Source organism: Mobula hypostoma, chromosome 13 (genome assembly GCF_963921235.1).
Source record: "Mobula hypostoma chromosome 13, sMobHyp1.1, whole genome shotgun sequence".
In the NCBI taxonomy this organism is placed as follows: Eukaryota; Metazoa; Chordata; class Chondrichthyes; order Myliobatiformes; family Myliobatidae; genus Mobula; species Mobula hypostoma.
The window spans coordinates 39,456,510-39,477,810 of NC_086109.1; the positions used below are offsets into that span (position 1 = coordinate 39,456,510).

A 21,301-nucleotide genomic window follows, 5' to 3' on the forward strand; every position below is an offset into this window, starting at 1 on the left:
TGTGTACGGTCATAGTCTTCCTAGGAGGACTGGTATTAACTGGCTGGGGCCATTGGGAATTACTGAGGAGTGGCAGACTGTGGTCCTACAATTTCTTATCACCTCCTATTGAACTTGATTTGATTCAGTTTTTTTGGGAAGAGTTGACCAAAAGGAATGGTACAGCCAGGACAGCTGTTGTCTAGATTCTCTTTAGTAAGGCCTTTGATAAGATCTTAACTAGTAAGGTGGTCCAGAGGGTTAGATTACAAGGATCCAAGGTGATCTAGACAATTGGATACAAAGTCATCTGGGTGATAGGAGCCAGAGTGTGGTTATAGAGGGTTGTTTTTCTGATTGGAGGCCTGTGACTAATAGTGTTGCATAGAGAGTATTGCTAAGACCAGGCAAGTCATTTATATTGTCGATTTGGGTGTGAATGTGACAGCATTGTTCATAAATTTGTAGGTGACACTAGCATTAGAGGTATAATGGATACAAACATTACCTGAGGTTACAGGATGATCTAAATTGACCGGGGAAGTGGGTCAAAGAACAGCAAATAGCTTAATGTGTGCAAGTGTCAGGTGTTACTTTTGGCGATTTAAAGCTGGATAGAAATTCCTTAGTAAATGACAGGGCCACAGATACTGTAGAAGATAGACTGAGTAGAAGTAACTTGTCCTCCAAAAGAGGCAACACAGACAGAGTGGTATATAGGGCATTTGGTATGCTTGCAGCCTTTAGTCAGGGCAAAGAGTACAAGATTTGCCATGTCACAACTCCGCAAGACATTGGGGTATATAATATTTCCTCTGGGGCTCAGAGGTTTATGAAATCATGAGAGGTGTAATGGTGTGAATAGTTAGACTCTCCTACCATGGGCAGAAAGACCATAACACTAGAGGGAAACACAAGGAATTCTGCAGATGCTGGCAATTCAAGCAACACACATCAACATTGCTGGTGAACGCAGCAGGCCAGGCAGCATCTCTAGGAAGAGGCACAGTCGACGTTTCAGGCCAAGACCCTTTGTCAGGACTAACTGAAGGAAGAGCTAGTAAGAGATTTGAAAGTGGGAGGGGGAGGGGGAGATCCAAAATGATAGGAGAAGACAGGAGAGGGAACACTAGAGGGTATAGATTTGAGGTGCGGTTTGCAGTGGGGGGGGGGGAGAAGAGGAAAGAAAAGGTTAATGGGATCAAGTGATAATCATTTTTTTTTAAAAAAAACAATGGATTTGTGGAACGAGCTGCTAAAGTGGTAGAGGTGGATACAACGACAACACTCAAGGCGATTTAGATAAGTGCACAGATAGGAAAAGGTTTGAGGGATGAGCCAAGCACATTTAAAGTAGAAAAAAAATCAGTTTACAGCTACTATGTTCTGTTTTGCTATACACCTCACAGCAGACTGTCCAGTCAATTCATCACCAGAATTGAAGCACAACACTATCAGTAACATCTCTCTATCAGCTACAAGGGCTCTTAACATTTATTCCCCCATTGAGTGAAGTGAGCACTAAGAGAGTATCTAGTTATCATTTAGAAGAGGGTTCCCAAAATGAGAAAGTTTATATTGCCGTATTGAACTCTACTTAGGCAAACATTAGTGCTGTACAAACACAGGCAACTCCTGGCATTAGCACTAGGATGGGAACAAAATACCAAGCCAATTAATCAAGGCCAATCTCCCTTGTCATGCTGGAGACTCCCAAGATGACCAGGCTCAGTTACTGGATCGAGCATAGTGCAGTGACAGAATATGGGTGGCATCAATAACACTGCCTGTTGGGGCCAATCCAGCTGGAATAGTTAAATGCTAGAAGTTCCAAAAAGGAACCACCATCTACAGCCAGGAAATGTTCAAACCAATTTATGAAAAGCTGCAAAGAGGATAAAATTCTAAACATGTTCTGGAAAAGAAAGAAAATTCAAGGTTGTACATTCTGCAGGAGAGCCAGGTGGCCTTTATTAAAATGCAGGACACTGCTTTCATGTAACATGGAAGAGTAAGAGTTTAGAAAGTGGTCCAAAAGCCCAACAGGTAATCAATTTAGCAAAACAAGTTGCACTTTAAAAAAAGCATGATACTGTATATAGTCCTTGCTTTTTTTGTATATGTTATAGAAAGCAAGTTAATACCAAGCCAACATTTGGGAATCATGTGTTGCACTCCTCCAACCCAAAAATCTACCATTTATTTATTAGAGCAACATTTATACCAAGTTAATGGCAAGATGAATTACAGATTTAACTCCATGCATCGACATTTTTAAAAAAAAGATTTAATCAAAAGTAGAGCTGATAATCTTGTTAGGCATGTTTGCAGTCCAAGCTTAGGTTATTGAAAATCAGAAGTGTTTCTCTTATTTACTTGTAACTACAATTTTAAAGTAAGCCAAAATGTGAAAAAGTCAGTAGTGGACTAAACTGGAGTAAACTTCAGGTGCTCGATGGTCACCAATTTTATTGTGTGAAACTTTTTGAAGATTTAGAGAAACAAACAGCCAGATCAGACGAAACACCCGAATTAACCATAGCTATTAAACCAGATTAGAGACATCACATCTGAATCGAACTGACACCTGGCTAAGCAATTCTAGCAACTGAAAACTTTAAAAAAAATTGGATAGCTTATCTATACTGCAGCACAAATATGCAATTCTACAGATGCATGCATACAAGGAAAAAAGAGAGGTGAATAAATATTGTAGTGTTGAGAAATGCAGCTGCCAAGTTCATGCTAACCCCCAAGTGTGTAATTAGTCATAAGCAGATTCAAGGCACTAAAATTAGATTTTGGACAGGAGCCATTATTCATTCTGGTTTTCACGTTAGTATATTTAATCCCAAAACACTTATTTTGGAGACAACACAATAACATGGTACATGAAGTAACCTGTGCCAAGCATTGCAAAAAAATGTGAGAAAACATCGTTTATATATATATACACACACACACACACACACACACAGTGCTGTATTTTGTATTACTACTGCTATTACTACAGCAATATTCAGAATTCAGCAAATACTGTAGGCAGGGCCTCCTTGTGTTCATGTGGCTTCCAGGTTCAGCACAGGCCCCTTACTGGGTGTTGACAAGTGCACCAGCTCCTTGACCGTAGCCAAATCCTTTAGGTCCGAAATTCTTACCGTAACAACCTAGCAGAACATAAAAATGTTTCAGCTTTGGTGAGTGGAATTTGTAATGTACATGAAAACAATTCTACACCAATACAAAATGATTGAAATTAAAGTGATTCTAGTAGCAGGAAAGATTTAACAGAATACATTTACTTAGAAGGGGAACAGACTCATGAAATAATGTTTCCTATATTTTTAGAATGTGACCACTTATTGAGTGCTCTCCTTCTCCAGGTTCCTCCTTGTTCTGCATGATCGCCATACAAAGCATCCTGTCTGGATGCATCAGAGCTTAGTATAGCAACTGCTCTGCACATGACGACAAGAAATTGCGGAGTTATGGACACAGTTCAGCACAACTCAGAAACCAGCCTCCCCTCCATGGACTATCTTGCTGCATCAGAAAAAACAGCCACTATAATCACAGACCCTACGCACCCAGAACATTCTCTTCTCCCCTCCCCCTTTCATCAGGCAGAAGATACTAAAACCTGAATGCAGGAGCCACCAGGCTCAAGGACAGTTTCCATTCCACTGCTGTAACACCACTGAATGGTTCCCCAGTACAATAACAATAACTTGCTCTCAATCTACCTTATGATCCTGCACTGTTCTTTTTCTGTAGCTGCTACACTTCATTCTGCATTCACTTAGCGTTTGATCTTGTTCTACGTCAATGCACAATGTACTGAATTGATCAATGTGAACAGCATGCAAAACAGCCTTTTTTACTGTATCTCAGTACAGGCATCATTAGGTGAACCAATTCCAATGATTTCTCCTTGTTCTGCCGATCATACCAAAGAGAAAGCACTGGGCTGGGACCAACAAGCTAACCAAGCCCAGTTATCTCTCCCCTCAAAGCTTTATCATCTTGTCAGGTCACTTGTTAACTGTTGACTTTTTCCCCCCCGAAGTGCAGTCAGCTACTTAACAATCCTTCACACTATTAGAATTAGTTAGTATATGCAGGGATAGAGATTTAGTACAAAGTGGACTTGCTGCACAAGTGTATACTGTATACTTCAAAAACTGACTAAGGAAATCACACTGGAAAAGACAGCATCCGTCGTTGTGCTCCTCTGCTTTGCGTGGAGTTTCTGATATGCTACCTTCTACTGCAGCTCTTCTGGGAAATACTATTTGACAGTCCTTCAGTTTTCAGCATTAATTGGTGGAACAGACAAGTGAAAAAACCAGTGGAGATGTACTTGGATTGTCAGAAAACTTCAGAAGTAGTCACAGAAAAGATGTAAAAATTCAAGCACAGTATACTGGAAGTAATGTATAGAATACTGGCAGACAGAACAAACAAATTTTAGTTTGGCAACAATAAACTAATGGGGTACCACAGGGTTCAGTGATTGGGCCTCACATTCACAGCCCACCGCAATGACTTGAATGAGACAAAATGCAGAATTTCAGTTAGATGATGGTAAAAATTTATACAGATGTTTTAAAAATTATTTAGGCAGATTAAACGGGTGGCTGAAAATTTCCACCATCATACAAATAAATTTAGAGTTAAAAGTGACAAACAGTTAATAGCTATTGTCTGCATTTCTGAAATGCAAGATCACAGAATGTTATGTGAAAGATAGCAATTAAAAACAAAACAAACCTTTGCAATAAATCTCCCCATCCTTATCAGCCAATGTTGTGGACTCCAGGCTTTTACCACAATTAGTACAGCGGAAGCAAGCCTTATGCCAGGACTAAAACAGGGAAAGACAAGGTGTAACAGCAGTTGACAAAAAAATTTACAATAAAATCTAGGTACAGCATGTATGCTAGCATTATGGAATCAGTACACTTTCCATTGACAATGAAAATGCTACATAGGAAAGGGAGAAAAAAATCAATTAACACTGCCTCATAGCATAAACTTTATTGACCACAAATATGAGATTTGCACAATATGTTAAATTAGATGTATTCAATACCTTTGGATAAATGTTCCTGACCGCTTAAAGAGCAAGCTTGTGTCAGGCAGTATCTGTGGAAGCACAGAGTCAACTTTTTCCAGCTAGAACCCTTGTTCTGAACTCAACCCAAAACACTGTCTACTTCACTTCATGGATGCAACGTGACCTACAGCTTCCAGCATCTGCAGTCTCTTGTTTCCTCCAGATTAGTTTCAGCTGGAAGGAAAACCTATAATTACCTCCCCCATTTTTATCAGAGCCAAATGACATCTTTAGACACAAATCCGCTCTAGCTATGCAGTTTTTGCTGTATACTTCAAAATAGATGACTATCATTTAGTAATGTTCTGAGTTAAACTGACCTTTGAAATTTTAAGCTGATGATACTCATATCAAATAGTTAAAATTAAACAACATTTATATTTGTCAATTTGCACCTTTTGATGAAACCAATTTATTTTCAACAGGTATGGTTAGTTTAGTTTACTTCACGTCAGAATAGAAATAAAACACCAATTTATTCTTGTGGAACATCCCATACTAAGGGAGTAGGAATTCTTATGGATGAAAACATGGCAAAAAGTGTTTTAGGATATTGGGCAATATCAGTAAGAGTGCTCCTTGTTAGATTCAGAGGACAATCATACAATTGAGCAATTATACACATATATGCACCAACAACAGATGGAACAAATGAGGATAAGGATAATTTCTATGAAGAGCTTGAACAAGCAAAGGATGGATGCAAATCTCAAGATATTGTCATGGGAGATCTAAATGCTAAAGTAGGACAAGGTGATGATGGAAATACCATCGGAAAATTTGGACTAGGGGAAAGAAATGAAAGAGGTGAGAAATGGGTAGAATGGTGCAAGATGAATAATCAAGTTATTATGAATACCTACTTTAAAAACCATACAAGACACTTGTGGACCTGGAAAAGTCCAGGTGATAACACGAGAAATCAAATTGACTTTATTACTATAAACCAAAGATTTAGAAACAGTGACTCAATGCAAAACATATCCAGGTGCGGACTGTAATAGTGACCATAACCCAGTAGTATGTCATGTAAAAGTAAAACTTAAAAAACTAAAGAAGCAAAAACCTGAACAACCCCTTGACTACTTGCAATTAAAGAAAACTTAAGACAAAAATTTACAATTGAAGTAAGGAATAGATTTCAAAGTCGAGAAATAGAATCTGTTGAAGATGATAGCAATCATGTAGAAATGAAATTTAACTCCCTAAAGGAGGCCTTGGTAGAATCAGCAAAGTCAGTGATTCCTAAAAAAAGAAAAAAGCACAAAGAATAAATGGATGACAGATGAAATCAAAAATCTAATGTGAAAGCAAATCCAATAGAATACAAGTCCTTCAGATAAAAAAAGTTAAAAGCTTATGTCAAAAAGCCAAGGAAGAATGGTTAAACAAGGATTGTGAGCAAATAGAAAGAATCCCTATTACTGCTCCAAAAAAGGTTACATCAACAAATTAAGAATATCACTGGTAAAAAGCTCCTCTGTTCTTCAGGTGGATGTTTGAAAACAAAGGATGGTACCATTATCATGGAAAAAGATGAGATTATGAACAGATGGACCAATTATATTCAGGAATTGTTTGAAGATGATCGAGGCGAAAAACCAGAAACTAAGAAAACATTGAAGGTCCTAGTATTTTAGAATCTGAAGTTCGTAATGCAATAAATAAGATGAAGAAAGGAAAGACAGCAGGTCCTGATGAATTAGTAATAGAACAAATTATCAACCTTGAAGATAATGGAATTGAAAAACTTACTGATTTAATCAATGACATTTATGAGACTGGAATAATACCAGAAGATATGAAAAAAAATAATCAGTATTTGTCACTCTTCCTAAGAAACCTGGAGCAATAGAATGTGAATTACATAGGACCACAAGTTTAATGAGTCATATCACCAGGATACTCCTAAGAATTTTGATGACAAGAGCTAAAAGTAAGACACAAGCTGAAATAGGTAAAGGACAGTGTGGTTTTGTGAAAGACAAAGGTACAAGAAACGCAATATTGATGTTAAGGATACTATCAGAACCAGCTATGCAAGTGCAAAAAGACTTGTTTGTTTGTTTTATCAACTACACAAAAGCATTTGATAAACTGAAGCACAATAAGTTACTTGAAATATTACAGAAAACTATCTAGATTTGAAGGACCTCCGCCTAATGAGCATCTGTACTAGAAACAAACTGCCGCTGTAAGAATAGATGGAGAAGTGAGTCAGTTTACGAAAATCAAGAGAGGTGTTAGACAAGCGTGTTTTTTCTCCCCTGATTTATTTAGTGTACAGTGAAACAGTATTACAAAAAATAAGAAACATCTTATTGCTGGCAGTGAAAACATCAATTTCAGATATGCAGATGACACCGTTAATTGCAAGTACAGAGGAAGAACTACAAAACTTAACTGATTATAATTGAAGAAAGTGCAAAAAATGGGTCTATCAATTACAAAAAGACAATGTATGGTGATATCCAAAGAGAAGGAGAATCCTATCTGCAGGCTGAGAATAAATATGGAAGACATAAAACAAGTACACAACTTATGCTACTTAGGAAGCTGGGTGACATCAGATGGCAGGTGCCACATGGACATCAAAAGAATAGCAATGACAAAGACATCTTTACGAGAATGAAGAGTATACTGACCAATACTAAACTAGGCATGACAACCCACCTTAGAGTACTGAATGTTATGTTTATCCAGTTATGTTATATAGCTCAGAACGTTGGACAATATCTAGTAACATGAGGAAATGAATTGTAGCAGTAGAGATGTGGTTTTTGAGGATGATGCAAAGAATATCATGGACAAAACAAGTATCTAACGAGGATGTCATGAACAGAGCAAACACAAAAGAGAAATAATGTATGAGATCATGAAAAGGCAACGTAACTTCATTGGACATGTGATTAGGAAAGAGGAGTTAGAATGCACGGTAATTATGGGAAAGATTGGAGGGAAGAAAGCAAGAGGAAGGCAAAGACAAATGATGATAGAGACAGCAGCCAGAGAACTGGAAATGAATACCAATGAATTGATCCACTTGACCCGAAACAGGAGGGTGTGGGCCATGGCAGCCAAAGCTCAAACTGGGCACGGCACCTGATAATGATGGTTAGTTTAAAAATCTAAAGCGTGCAGAAAATTTAATTACCTTGCCAGCTCCAATAATTTTCTCCGCAGCGTAAACTGATTTTTCACACCGAGGGCACTTTTCTGAACTGCCAAATTTCTGGGCAAACTTTGATTCATTGACATTAGTTGTTGGGCAATGAGCCTGGGGTCTGAAAACAGAACAGGTTTCAACAACAAGCATTAACTGAAGCCAATTTGTCAATAATTTGTCTTCTCATTTACCAAACACCTATCCAGATAAGTATCAAAGCTTCGTACCAAGACTCTTAGGGAATTGTGCCCTAGTTTTCCCATTTATAAATTAATTAATCCAGATAAGCTTTAATATACACTCAGTGGCCACTTTATCAAGTACACCTGCTCATTAATCCAAATATCTAATCAGCCAATCATGTGGCAGCAACACAACGCACAACAGCATTGTACACATAGTCAAGAGGTTCAGCTGTTGTTCAGACCAAACACCACAATAAGAGATGCGACTTTGACCATGAAACGATTGTTGGTGCCAGATGGGGCTGTTTGAGTAGTTCAGAAACTGCTTATCCCTTGGGATTTTTGCACACAGTCTCCAGAGTTTACAGAGAATGAAATACAAATAAAACATGCAGCAACAGTTCTTTGGGCTGAGGAGACTCATTAATAAGGACAGAATGGCCAGTACAGTTCAAGCTGACAGAAAGATGATAGTAACAATAACCATACAGTGGTGTGCAGAAGAGCACCTCTGAACACACAACACATTGAACCTTGAAGTGGATGGGTTACAGCAGCAGAAGACCACATCTGTTCAGTGTCCACTTCATTAGGTACGAGACGAGGTAACTAATAAAGTGGCTACCGAATGTCTGTCATACCCAATGCATGAAATGGGAAGTTGAAGATACTTTCTGCAGCAAGATAATTAAATGCCCAATTTAACAAGGCAAGAAGGATCACTCCTGTAGAACCGCACAAGGTAAAGAAGCTTCTTCACTATAGTCATTTGATTGAGATATAATCATGCTAACTTATCAATACCCATGGACCTTTTCCATCTCTTATTACACTATAGCATTAAGAAAGCTTCCTTTCCACAAGCTGAGCATTCAGCAAGGTATCCAGTGTCAGGATAAAAAATATCCTGAGCAGAGACACAATACCCTACCCACCCATTCATTCATTCATCTTTACACCATGACTGGCTGCCATATGTAGATCAGACTCCTCAACTTCAAAACTCAGACTTTTGGAAGAGAGAAGCTTTCTTCCCCTCTCCTCCATTTTAAAAACTTAAAAGGTTTTCAACTTCAAAATACTTTTGATCACTTTTAAATGTCCCTAATTAGCAGAGATGTATGCAAGAGCAGTGTATGAAAGTGGCAAGCTATCAAGATTCAGTCAGGGTCAGTTGCAAGCCAAATCCCAGGCTCAGGCACAAGTTATAGAGACTGCTGAAAGCCAACAAAGTGATGGATTGGAGCTGTGTTTCCTACACAAATTAAGTAAAAATACAACCTATATGAATGGATTGAGCACAACCCAGGCCAATGCAAAATTCAAAGTTACATGGAAACTTTAATGACAGCATTTAAAAACCATTGAACTTGCCCTGTCCATCCAAATAGGAACAGGGGTCATTTGTGCAGCCCCATGAACTTATCTTTACATTCAATACAATAATAGCTGATTCTTATCTGAAATGCATTTCAGCATTGTCAACCAATTTCCTTAATGCTCAGGATTTCAAAGCTTCACCATTTCAGCCTTGAATTTACCACATCCCTTTGTGTAGAGAATTGCCGCATATATGTTAGTCCTGACGAAGGGTCTCGGCCTGAAACGTCGACTGCGCCTCTTCCTATAGATGCTGCCTGGCCTGCTGCGTTCACCAGCAACTTTGATGTATGTTGCTTGAATTTCCAGCATCTGCAGAATTCCTGTTGTTTGCCGCATATATGCTTTGAGTTTACCCCTTATTTTTTTTTCCCCCACACCCCAGCAAACAATGGATTAATTCTCCTCTTTCAGTCAAATCTTCCCATCCCAGGAATTTATTCTGTAGATTAACTGGGCATCCATTCCATCTGTCAGTTCAGCACAAAGATTTAAACCATTTCCATATACGACTCTGTATAGAACACAAGTCGGCAAGGAGATTCGAAGTGGAAAGCTGAAGGAAAGATTATCTACTGATTGGATTAGGAAAAAATAAGTATAGGATGTGCAGTTGGTTCTGGGTGTGCATGTACAGATGATTCACGTCAACATAGGCACAGCAAGCAGGCAAGTCTTTAGTGGAATGTACAGTGAGACAGTCAAGCTGAGGTTGTGGAATTCTTTGAATCATATTGAACAGCACATGGACTCTATACCAGAGGGAGGATTCACTTTAGGTTCAGCATTGATTTACAAGACCAACACCATTTTAGAAATGCTGGAGTTCTAGGAGGAAAATTTAATAAGCAAGAATATCTTCTGCAATGAAAGAACACTGCAAAATTTTTTTAAGCAATCTATTGTGATAAAGAGGTTACCTAGAAAAACTGGAGTAAAACACATGTAATTCTTCCAATTACTTGTTCAGGTTGAGAACACTGAAGCAAGGAGCATTGATACAAATTGTGTAATACTAAGCAACTCAAAACCACTTAACCAACTAACTTACTCCACGGGTTTTATTCCCACCCTTGCACCAGTGTCCATGCTCAGAACGCCTGCACCTTGGCCGTAGCCATAACCTTTAGGTCCGTACTTCTTCCCATAACACGATTTGCAGTAGATTTCGTTTCCATGCACAGCAAGTGTAGTGCTGTCTAGGTTCTTTTTACAGGCCACTGGAAAACAAATAAGAGATTGTCAGATGAAATCTTTCAGCACTTCCTGCAATACAGACCAAAAGCAAGCGAGGGCAAAGAACTGCTTGCACATCCAACACTTCTCGTATGCCACTACTTTAATTAGTTTTAATTATACAGTTGGCCCTCCCTCTCCATGAGGGATTGGTTCCAGGACCCCTCGAAGTACCAAAAAACGCAGATGCTGAAGTCCCTTATTCAACCTGTTGCAATGCAGTTGATCTTAGGACCCAGCGGAACCCCAGACCTTACTTAACCTGTCTCAATGCTGTGGATATTAGGACCCGGCGGTGGAGCTCTGAATCCGCAGTGTTTCTGTTCACGAAAATAATCACGATTGAAAATAAAGTGAAAATAATAAAGCAACCAGAAAGAGGTGAAACGCCATCGGTCATTGGAAAAACGTTAGGCTACAGTCGGTCAACAATTGGAACAATTTTAAAGGATAAAGTGAGAAAGGCCCTGCCCCGATGAAAACTACAATTATTATTAAGTAATGCAGTGCTTTAGTTATTGTGTTTTGGGTTTTTGATCCTCCACATCAACCCGGCACGGATGGAGAGCACTTCCCGGTTTGCTCGATTCGCGGTTGGTTGAATTCACGCATAAGGTGGGCCAACTGTACATTATCCCCTCCTCCCACACAATACCAATTTACAGTTGAAATGACTACTTAAATATTCCAAGCAGCCATCCATTTTCTCCCCTTAAAGTGATTATTCACTCACTTCAGGAAGGGCAAGACGAGGGAACACAAACCAATTCTCATAGAGGGATCAGAAGTGGAGAGAGTGAGCAATTTCAAGTTCCTGGGTGTCAGTATCTCTGAGGAACTAACCTGGTCGCAATATATTGATGCAGCGATGAAGACGGCAAGACAGCGGCTATATTTCATTAGAGTTTGAGGAGATTTGGTTTGTCAACTAAAACACTCAAAAACTTGTACGAGTGTACCTTAGAGAGTATTCTGACTGGCTGTATCGCCATCTAGCATTAGGGGGTGGGGGGGGCGGGGGGGTGGAGTGCTACTGCACAAGATCAAAGTTAGTTGCAGAAATTTGTATGATTAGCTATCTTCATCATGGGTACTAGCTTCCATGGTATCCAAGACATCTTCAAGGTGTGGTCCCTTAGGAAGTTGGCATCCATCATTAAGGACACCCCCCCCCCCACCCCCAAACCCAGAACATCAGGGCCTGCCCTCTCCTCACTGCTACCATCAAGGTGGTGGTACAGGAGCCTGAAGGCACACACTCAGCGATTCATGAACAATTTCCTCCTCTGTGTCATCTGATTTCTAAATGGACATTGAACCCATGAACACTACTCCAACTGCTTTTTTTTTTAAAGTTTTTGTTGCACTACTCATTTTAAATGAACTATTTGACATGTATATACACTTAGTGTAATTCAGTTTTTTTTCTTTAATTTATCTATCAAGCATTTCGTTGTACTGCTGCCGTACAGCGAACAAATTTCACGACATATGCCAATGATATTCAACTCAATTCTGATTTTATATTATTTCCATTACTATAGAAACCAACTTATGGGGTATATGGCTTTATATTAATACTATGTAACGTTTCCCAGTAACAAATGCAAAATTTGAAGGGTTACATTTGAGTGCATTTCAGTCTTGGGTTGGCAGTGCAAGTGCAGTATATTTATGGCATTGAGTATCCAGAAGAGAATATTTTATTTCTATGTTGCAGCTTTATCACGTAAAAAATTCTTAAATTATAGCTGCAGTATAAACAATTTTAGTTAGGAATGGTAATTTAAGGGCCCCCAAGGCTTTATCATATAAAAATTTTCCAGAGATTTGTCTTTAGGATTTTGTGACAAGTTACAAATAGGCGAGAGAATTTTTTTTGTAAACATGAACCATGACAAGTTCAAGTCCATAAAACATATGGAGGTCAAGGATCCATGGAGTACACTCCAAAACAGATCTGGCAGAGAGCTAGATTTTGGCACCAACTACACATCGTATCAGCATCAGGGAAACCCTCCCCTCCAGCTCCTTCACCAGTGTAGAGTCTGATATGCTCAGCTATAAACCCCTTTGTTATAAGCACAAGGTATCTCCCCTTTTAGGTGAAAAGTGCAAAATATTTTTATGCTGGTAATACTAAAGACCAAGAAGTCCTCGACAATCAGGAGACAAGAAACCGCAGATGCAGGAATCTTTAGCGACTCGAGAGTCAGTCAATACCCGCAAAGGAAAATGTATATTCAATATCTCACAAGACTATCCATTTCCCTTCATTGATGCTGCCTGACCTGCTGAGTTGCAGTTCAAGCTTATTCGTCCTCTGACAACATTAATACTTGCATTTTTTTTTGGACGAATTTTTGTTTAGACCTTACTATTTTGTTTTAACTCTGTACTGCAGTTGCCAGAACAATAGAAAGTTCAGGAAGTTCCAAGTTTTGTATTGGAAGAGACAATCCCGTGTTAAACTGGTACTTAGATACTCTCCATTCCTAAAATATGTTCTAGTACTTGAAATAAGATTATTTAACATGTTAATAGTTAGTCAACATTCACTACTTCATTCAGCTGCTAAAATAGCAACTATGGCAGAAATAATAAATCACCAGTTTTAAGAAATTCTCTTACATTGATGTGAATTATGCTTGAGAATTCCATACTTGCAAATCGTTAAACACTTTTCTACAGATACCATAGTTTGGTTTTCTCCACAAATTATATAAAATTTTATCTCAATAAATCAAAAGATCTAACTTCACAAGTTTCCATACAATTAAGCTTTCCATTCCTCTTCATGAAGCAATTTCATTTGAGATAATTAAGAAAATATTTCAGGCAAAATTAATTAATATGTGATACCTGTCACATCGCATAATAACATGTCCAATCACTTAGCTGGTTAAAGGACAGGATGAAGAAATATTTGGATATAGATTAGTTTAGTCGGATTGCCTTCCAAATTCATTGCTTTTAATGAGCTGCTTATGTGAAAAATCTAAAATATTTAACCCAGGCAGTCTTTATTCCCCAAAACATTCCAATGTCCTGGCCTACCTTTCAACCCATATATGGCAGTCAGGCAGACAACATTTTTACCAATTATGGTTAGTCTTGAGCATTTTATATTGGCATGTGTTACATGAAGACTAAAGCTGACCAAAAAAAAAAAATCACCAATTGGAAGACTCCCCAGCAGCTGGATATCCAGGAAAGAAAATCATATTTAAGTACTAGGTGTCCTAATATTTAATCTGCTAGGTTTGTTTCAACACAATCTGGCTTTAGAAACAGACTTTTAAAAAAAATTCTTACAGCAGTCAACTCTCTAGGCTTCAAATGCACCCCATTCTATACTAGGCCAACTGTAATCTGGAAATGGGATCCAAATACATTTTTATCAGTGAGGATAACACCCACTCTCACCAAGGAGATGTACAAATAAAAAGTTTGGATAAATAACCACAACCACACAGGATCACAAGTACAATTTGAATTCCAACTATTTCAAACAGATCACCACAATACTATGTGCTCAAAAATACAATCCTTCCCACCTGTTTAGGATTGGTTTGAGTGCCAAAAGTGAGTATATGGGAGCAGATTTTGCCAAATCAATTTAAATGCAGGATGTTTGTAATTAAAAGCCAATGCCACACTAGTTAATGTGGCAAGCATTTTATTGCACCCCAGAAGACTGGGATTAATACAGCAAAACTCTTAATCCACAATCCTGCATTTAGAAATTCCAGTGGTTCAGCGTTTGGTCCTAGGCTCACTTCAAACTCACAAGGCTCACTGGAAAATCATACTAGTATGTATTATCTAAAAGTGAATTGAGTTGCAGCATTAATAGAACATCCCAGTAGTCTGGAAAGTCTCCCAGACCAGTGCCAAAGTCCCAAGGCTTTTATTAACTTCTTTGCTGTAACTAGTATGAACTGCATCTACTGAAGATTAGTATCACTACATTGGAAATTCATAATTGACCAAGTTAGTAAACACTGATAGGCCAGAAGATGAGATTCAAGGATGTTTAAGAAAGCAATTTCTTTTAATAAAATATTAAGTAATTAGCAGATTAAATAAGAATCACTTGTCAATGGAAACTGAACTGTGTGGAATATGCAATGGTCCCACCCACCTTATGGATTTGGATGGGATACTCAAAACAAATCAAAACTGTTGATATAAAATGTAAAGCAAAAAGAAAATCAATACTACGATTTTAAAAGACCCAACTTAACAGACTGGGCTTTGATTTGTAAATACAGTATGATGCAATGTATGCATTCAGTTTTTAGAAATCCCAGACCAAAAAAAAAAGACCTGGAGGCTCAAAAGATTATTGATTGTTTCTAAGCAATAAAACTGAGCATGAACATTTTCAACTGTTGTACTTGCTCGAAGTTTTAAAAGTATTTTCCCCCCTCCTGACCCCAAATCAGCTTACTATTCCTTCCCCTCTTCACAACTTTAATAACGTCCCTACACAAAGTACAGTTAATCGATGCAAATTAGTGTCTGATAAAGAGCTGTCATAAGAATTTGTGTAGCTTACTAAGGGCTTATTGAAGAAAAGGGAAAAGGAAATTAAAATCTCCACTATTTCAACATCTCAATGTGTACAAAAACTGAGTATTCAATTAAGTAAAACCTAACCATTCAATATACTAGTTACAAGTTTACCTTGTACTGTATACCGAGTAAATGGAGGTAGAGGAACATTTAAGGATCTGTGACATTAACAGACTAACGATCCATGTTTTGCATGAATATTTAAAGTGTTCATCAAGATTTACTTTGACATTATTTAGCAATACAGACAACCAATTTCTTCCCAACATTGGGACATGTACAGGAAATGAATACTCATTCATCTGCCAGTTGGTTTCAATGATGTCATGTAAACAGGGGCAGCTCATAACATCAGTAGACTAGAATGCTTTGGCAAATAACATTCTGGCATCTCATTATAAGCAAACTGAATTCTGCCAAAAAGAGTCAGTGGGTTAAAACAGTGGTTTCTTCAAGAAAGTTACCCAAATTGAAGAGGAGATTTGGACTCAAGGTCAAATGATAACGAGTACCTGTTACTCTGATATTAATTTGCTGTTACGCCAATTATATTTTGACTAGTCAAAGCTATGGCATTTTCTTCACAATACTGACAAAGCATATTAAAGATGACTAAATGGGACAGAATTCTTCACAGGTTAATTCCTGGGATATTTCAAATGATCAATGCTCTCCTACTCAGGACTGAGAGTAGAAAGTTTGCACATAACCCAAGAAGTAAAACTAATGTCTCCAACCAGAAGTTAACACTAACTTCCAAAAATGCTGGCTTTGAGGGAGAGGCACTACAGTGAAGTACTTCCGTTTCTTCTAGCTGAAGTGGTTTTGGATATTACTAATCAATAGGATAGTGGCCTATAAGAAAGCAGCAGAAAAATATCTATATAGACATGCCAAAGCTGCTAAATGCTTTAAACTACTAATTAAATGCAATTAGAATCTTGCAGAATTCTCTATTACCTGCAAGTAGTCAGAAGAACTTGGAAATGATAAATCACTGGGATTCTTTGCAAAAGTGGACACAATTTTACAAATACAAACTGAATTTAAGGTGAAAAGTGGTGACAGTCAACAGGTGTACAGGACAACTTTTCTTAGAAAACAGTGCTAAGTGCCTGATATGGACCGTTGGGATATTGGTGGCAACATATACAATTGTGGCATCTAAGAGCCTTTGAGACATGAATATGCAGAGAACAGAGGGATACAGATCATATGCAGGCAGAAGGGATTTAGCTTAATCCGGCATCATGTTCCATACATATATTATGGGCCAAAGGGCCTATAGCTGTCCCATACTGATCTATGTTTTATGAGTAGTTTAATTATTGCTCCCAGTTTTAATTCTGTAGGAAAATAGGAAATCTTAGTTTTGCAAGGTTAACTGCTATCACTTAACTAAGCATACAGAAAAGTGAAATTTCACTAACTACTTACTACAGAGGAAGCACGACTTGTGGAAGAACTTCCCATCACATTGCACTTCCTCGGCAAAGTATACAGTCTTCAGGCAAACGCCACACTTGTTTCCACCACCAAAGTTCGGCATTCTACAAAGAATACAGACACTGCTTCAAAATAATGCAAATATGAGAGAACTGAAATAAAACAGCTCTTGCTATTCTCAGTTGTTCAAACAGCATCTATTGAGAATGAAACAGTTAATGATCTAGAGCACGTCTTCCTGAATATTTTGGTTATTTATGAGAAGAACTGAAATTTGGAAGTTATTTTCTTGTTGCACAATTATCACTTGGAAAATAATTGCTTCGTTACCTCTTTTAGTAAATTCATTTTGAAAAAACTCAGCACAATTCAGTAATGCATCATTCAGCCCTTAAGGACAAACAACATTGGCTGGTATGGAGGTAAATGAACTATGACATAATGCATGCAAATACATTAGTGTTGAGAGGAAAGAGACTGATGATAAGCTCATGAATTGTTTTTGCAGAAGTATGTTGGTTTCGGGCATACATGAAAATCAGATTTGACTATGATACAGTCATTCAGACGTAGAAAAATCTAGCTGGCTCAGAACTCAATGGAAGTAGTATATTGTGTAATGCCCTGTTTGTTAAAATCCCTTTCCCAATCAGCTTCCCGCTCAAAAATACTGCAAAGCAAATTACTGCAGGTGTGACCATCGTATGGCTATGTTCATTAAGGCATATGAGAATACCAAATAGATTCTTGGTTCACTCCATTAACAACTACCAAATATGGACTGAGAAAAAGCAACAAAGAAAATGGGTAAATTAACATCAAAGCAAATATTAAGAATCGATATCAAGGTTAAAAACAAGTAACATAAACTCAGAAGAATTCTCACCTACAAGAATGAGTATTTCCTTTCTGGTCTCACCAAGTTAAGCAGATATTTTAAAATATTCCTATGCTTTGGTATTAGCCCCATCTACACAGCATCAACAACTAGATTGAAAAGTCAATTTCTTCAAAATGAAAAACTGGTTACTATTTGCATTATGTTAATGGCAGAGCATTGTAAATAATTTAGAAATCCATTGTATTTAAACCACTGATGGGCATCACCAGCTCAATTTGTTGGATGATTTACATTAACAATGAGCACATTCCCAGTTCTGCTAGCAATTTTTGGCTTATTGGTCAAGTTCAAGCACGAGATGCTGGAGGTTTGCTGGGATTTCTTAGCAATGATGCTTTGTCTGGTATCAAAACTATAGTTTGTGTTGGTGAATGGATGCTTAAAAATGGAAGTTCATTTCACAACATAAACGAACCATTTTGTACAGTGTCCTTGAGTTAGAGATGATCCCAATTAGTTTTCGACAGATGAATATTTAATTTCATAGCTTATTACAGTTAGAAGATATTGGGATTATCAAAGCAAAGATTTTGCATCCAAAGTTTAACATAGACACCTGTGCGATAGGGACTTAAATTGTTATCTATCTGTTATTCCACTAGATATCAGCAGGGATAAAACTGAAGTCAACTATAACTGACCTGCAAATTATTAATGTGAAGAATTATGCAAGGTAGATAGTACAAGTCATGATGAAACCAACATGAACAATTTACCCCCCCAAGAAAAGTTAGTGTGATTTTACTGATGTGCCAAGCTTCAATATATATATATATTTTTTTAAAAATCAAGATTTTAACTCTAGTTGTGATTAAGAATTCTGTGCTTTTCAGAATTGGTTAATCTATTTTGTAGAACAATTACTTCTTGTTCTGTCTGGTCTGCATTGCATGTTAACAACTCAGAGTGATTTGTGCTTCAGGCAAAGTATTTTTATGCCATTAATACAAATACTTTTGATCTAAAAAGGACAAGTCTTAGAGGAAAGTATTCAGGTTCTCAAGTGCAACTTCAGGCAAGTCAACTTTAACCATGACAGATGATCCTCTGGATCTTAAATGACAATTTTGGAATCAGCTCTCCTGTCAATCCCAATTTCAAGATATTTTTATTTATCATATTTTCATTCCCTACCCCCTAAACTTGTTAGCTCTCACACGCTCATCAACTTACCTCTACTTCTAGTTTAGAAATCAATTAAACTACCAAACACCAAGTCTTCAGGATGCAAGAAGAAACCAACACAGCCACATGAAAAACATGGCTCCATACACACAGGTCTGGCAGTCAGGATTGAATCCAGGTCACTGGTGTTGAGATAACAGATACCAGCATCCCCACTGTGCAGCAGTTTTCAGCTAGGATGTCTAATTTTGTCAGAACTGGTCAATGACAATTAATCGGTTTCTAAATTAACCCACAGAACAAAGTAGAATGCACAGAAACCATTGCCATATTGTTAATCATTTTCAGAACATGGAAATTCTCTAATCTAATGGAAATTCAAATACGGTCATACATAGGTTATGTGAGGGATGTGGCAGAGATCCAACTTTCAGTTTTATACAATACACAAAATGCAAACAGGTTGGATTAAGGTCAAAACAGCTATAATGAACTGCTGGCCAACTATGCACCACTGAATTCAACCACTGATACAACCAGACAAGATGAAAAATTAATGATGGGCTGACCTGTGTTGCTCTCACAAGGCATGTTGGCTTAAAATTTATCATTCTGAATTTCTCCTGAAAACAAATGACTGAATTGCAATCGATCATCCCACACAAAATATCGCACTAACCAACAGTTCAAAAGGAAATCAGGCTTTGATGATGTGCTGATGGCACGAGTGCTTTTAGCTGCTGTTCTTTGTTAGAGCATCAGCTTGCGTTGTCAAGCACCAGGAGCACAATCTCAGCTTCGACAAACATTGCCAATTGAGCTTTGATCTATTTGAAGAATTATTTTCATAAGAGTTAGGATATCATCTATGTATCTCTATTGTGCAATTATCTTTAAAGCTGAACAAGCACAGAGTTCCCTTGATTAAAGAAATCTTAATGACATAGAAGTTGCTAAGCTTGTATCCACATTTCCTTGTGTCAACAACAATTGCAAAAAATTGTAGAGAGGTCCCAAAGTTTAAACAAGTTTTTCTTCAGCATGCCAGAACAGATCCAATGCATGCTATATTTGAAAATCCGTTTTCTGTGCACAAACTATGCCACAGGCCCAAAGCTTTACTAAAGCACAAGATCCAATAGAAGGCATTCCTGATAACAGACCACTGGCAATGCATTCTGAATATACAAGTCTCGTACATCCACTAGGCTCTTTTTCTACAAGGCATATTACTTCAATGAACTCCAATAAGTTGGTCAAACAATATCCCATTTCATAAAGGTGTCTAGCATTCTGTGAAAAAAATGCATTTGACACAAAGAGATTTTTAAATGTTTTCTTTATTTAGAGATACAGCATACAATAGGCCCTTCCAGCCCAACGAACTGCACCACCCAGTAACTCACTCACTTAACCCTAGCCTAGTCACAGGACAATGTACAATGACCAATTAACCTCCTGCATCTTTGAAACATGTTCCAAGGGAGGAACTTACAAACTCCTTACAGATGGCATTGAAATGGAACTCTGATGCCCGGCGCTGTAATAGCATTCTGCTAACCGGTATGTGACTTTGATTAATTTATGGAACCATGCTGTCCAACTCCAAAATATTAAACTAATTCAAAGGAAGACCCATCAGTGTGAAATGTGAGTCTAACTTCGTGTTTTACTTTAAGCAAGGTGAGCACATCACGTGGTAGTGTGATGACGTAAGCAGTTCATGCATTTTTGTATACAATTATATAAGCAACTGCTTAAACAAACATTTTATAAAATTACTGAACTATTAAATGCATATGCTATAGATAGAGCACCTAAACAGTGATTGAATGCCAGATAAAATTAACTCCTCTTACCTGCAAATTATATGCTGTGATTAAAAAAATATTACACAGTCTAGTTTATTCTTAACAGATGGGCAAATTACACTTCAGGCCTGGTGTGATCTCCCTTCCAGGCTCATACCAACAGGCTTGCAGTACACTGTTTACTTCCTGTACTAAGGGAGGACAGTTAATCTAACCAGCTACAAGCTGGAGTTTGTGCCAAGATAGAAACAGAGAAAAAGTCCCATTGGAATTTTGTAACTTTCCAATGCCTCTTCAATAACATCCATTGCATAAGCCGCTCTGTACATAGAGGGTTAATAGGAAAGGAACAAAAATGACAGTCAATGAAACTACAGT

At 37.8% G+C, this 21,301-nt stretch overlaps 1 protein-coding gene across 1 annotated transcript in view; it reads right to left on the bottom strand.

Moving 5' to 3' along the window:
* Window positions 1-1,866: 1,866 nt before the first annotated feature.
* Window positions 1,867-21,301, bottom strand: part of csrp1a (cysteine and glycine-rich protein 1a) — a 29,993-nt gene continuing 10,558 nt past the window's right edge. Inside the window, exons 2-6 of the mRNA XM_063065572.1 lie at window positions 17,078-17,190; window positions 10,878-11,046; window positions 8,250-8,379; window positions 4,750-4,843; window positions 1,867-3,146 (exon numbers count right to left, since the gene is read on the bottom strand). Coding sequence (XP_062921642.1) covers window positions 3,070-3,146; window positions 4,750-4,843; window positions 8,250-8,379; window positions 10,878-11,046; window positions 17,078-17,189 — 582 coding nt within the window. The 5' untranslated portion in view covers window position 17,190 and the 3' untranslated portion in view covers window positions 1,867-3,069. The remainder of the gene's footprint in view (window positions 3,147-4,749; window positions 4,844-8,249; window positions 8,380-10,877; window positions 11,047-17,077; window positions 17,191-21,301) is intronic.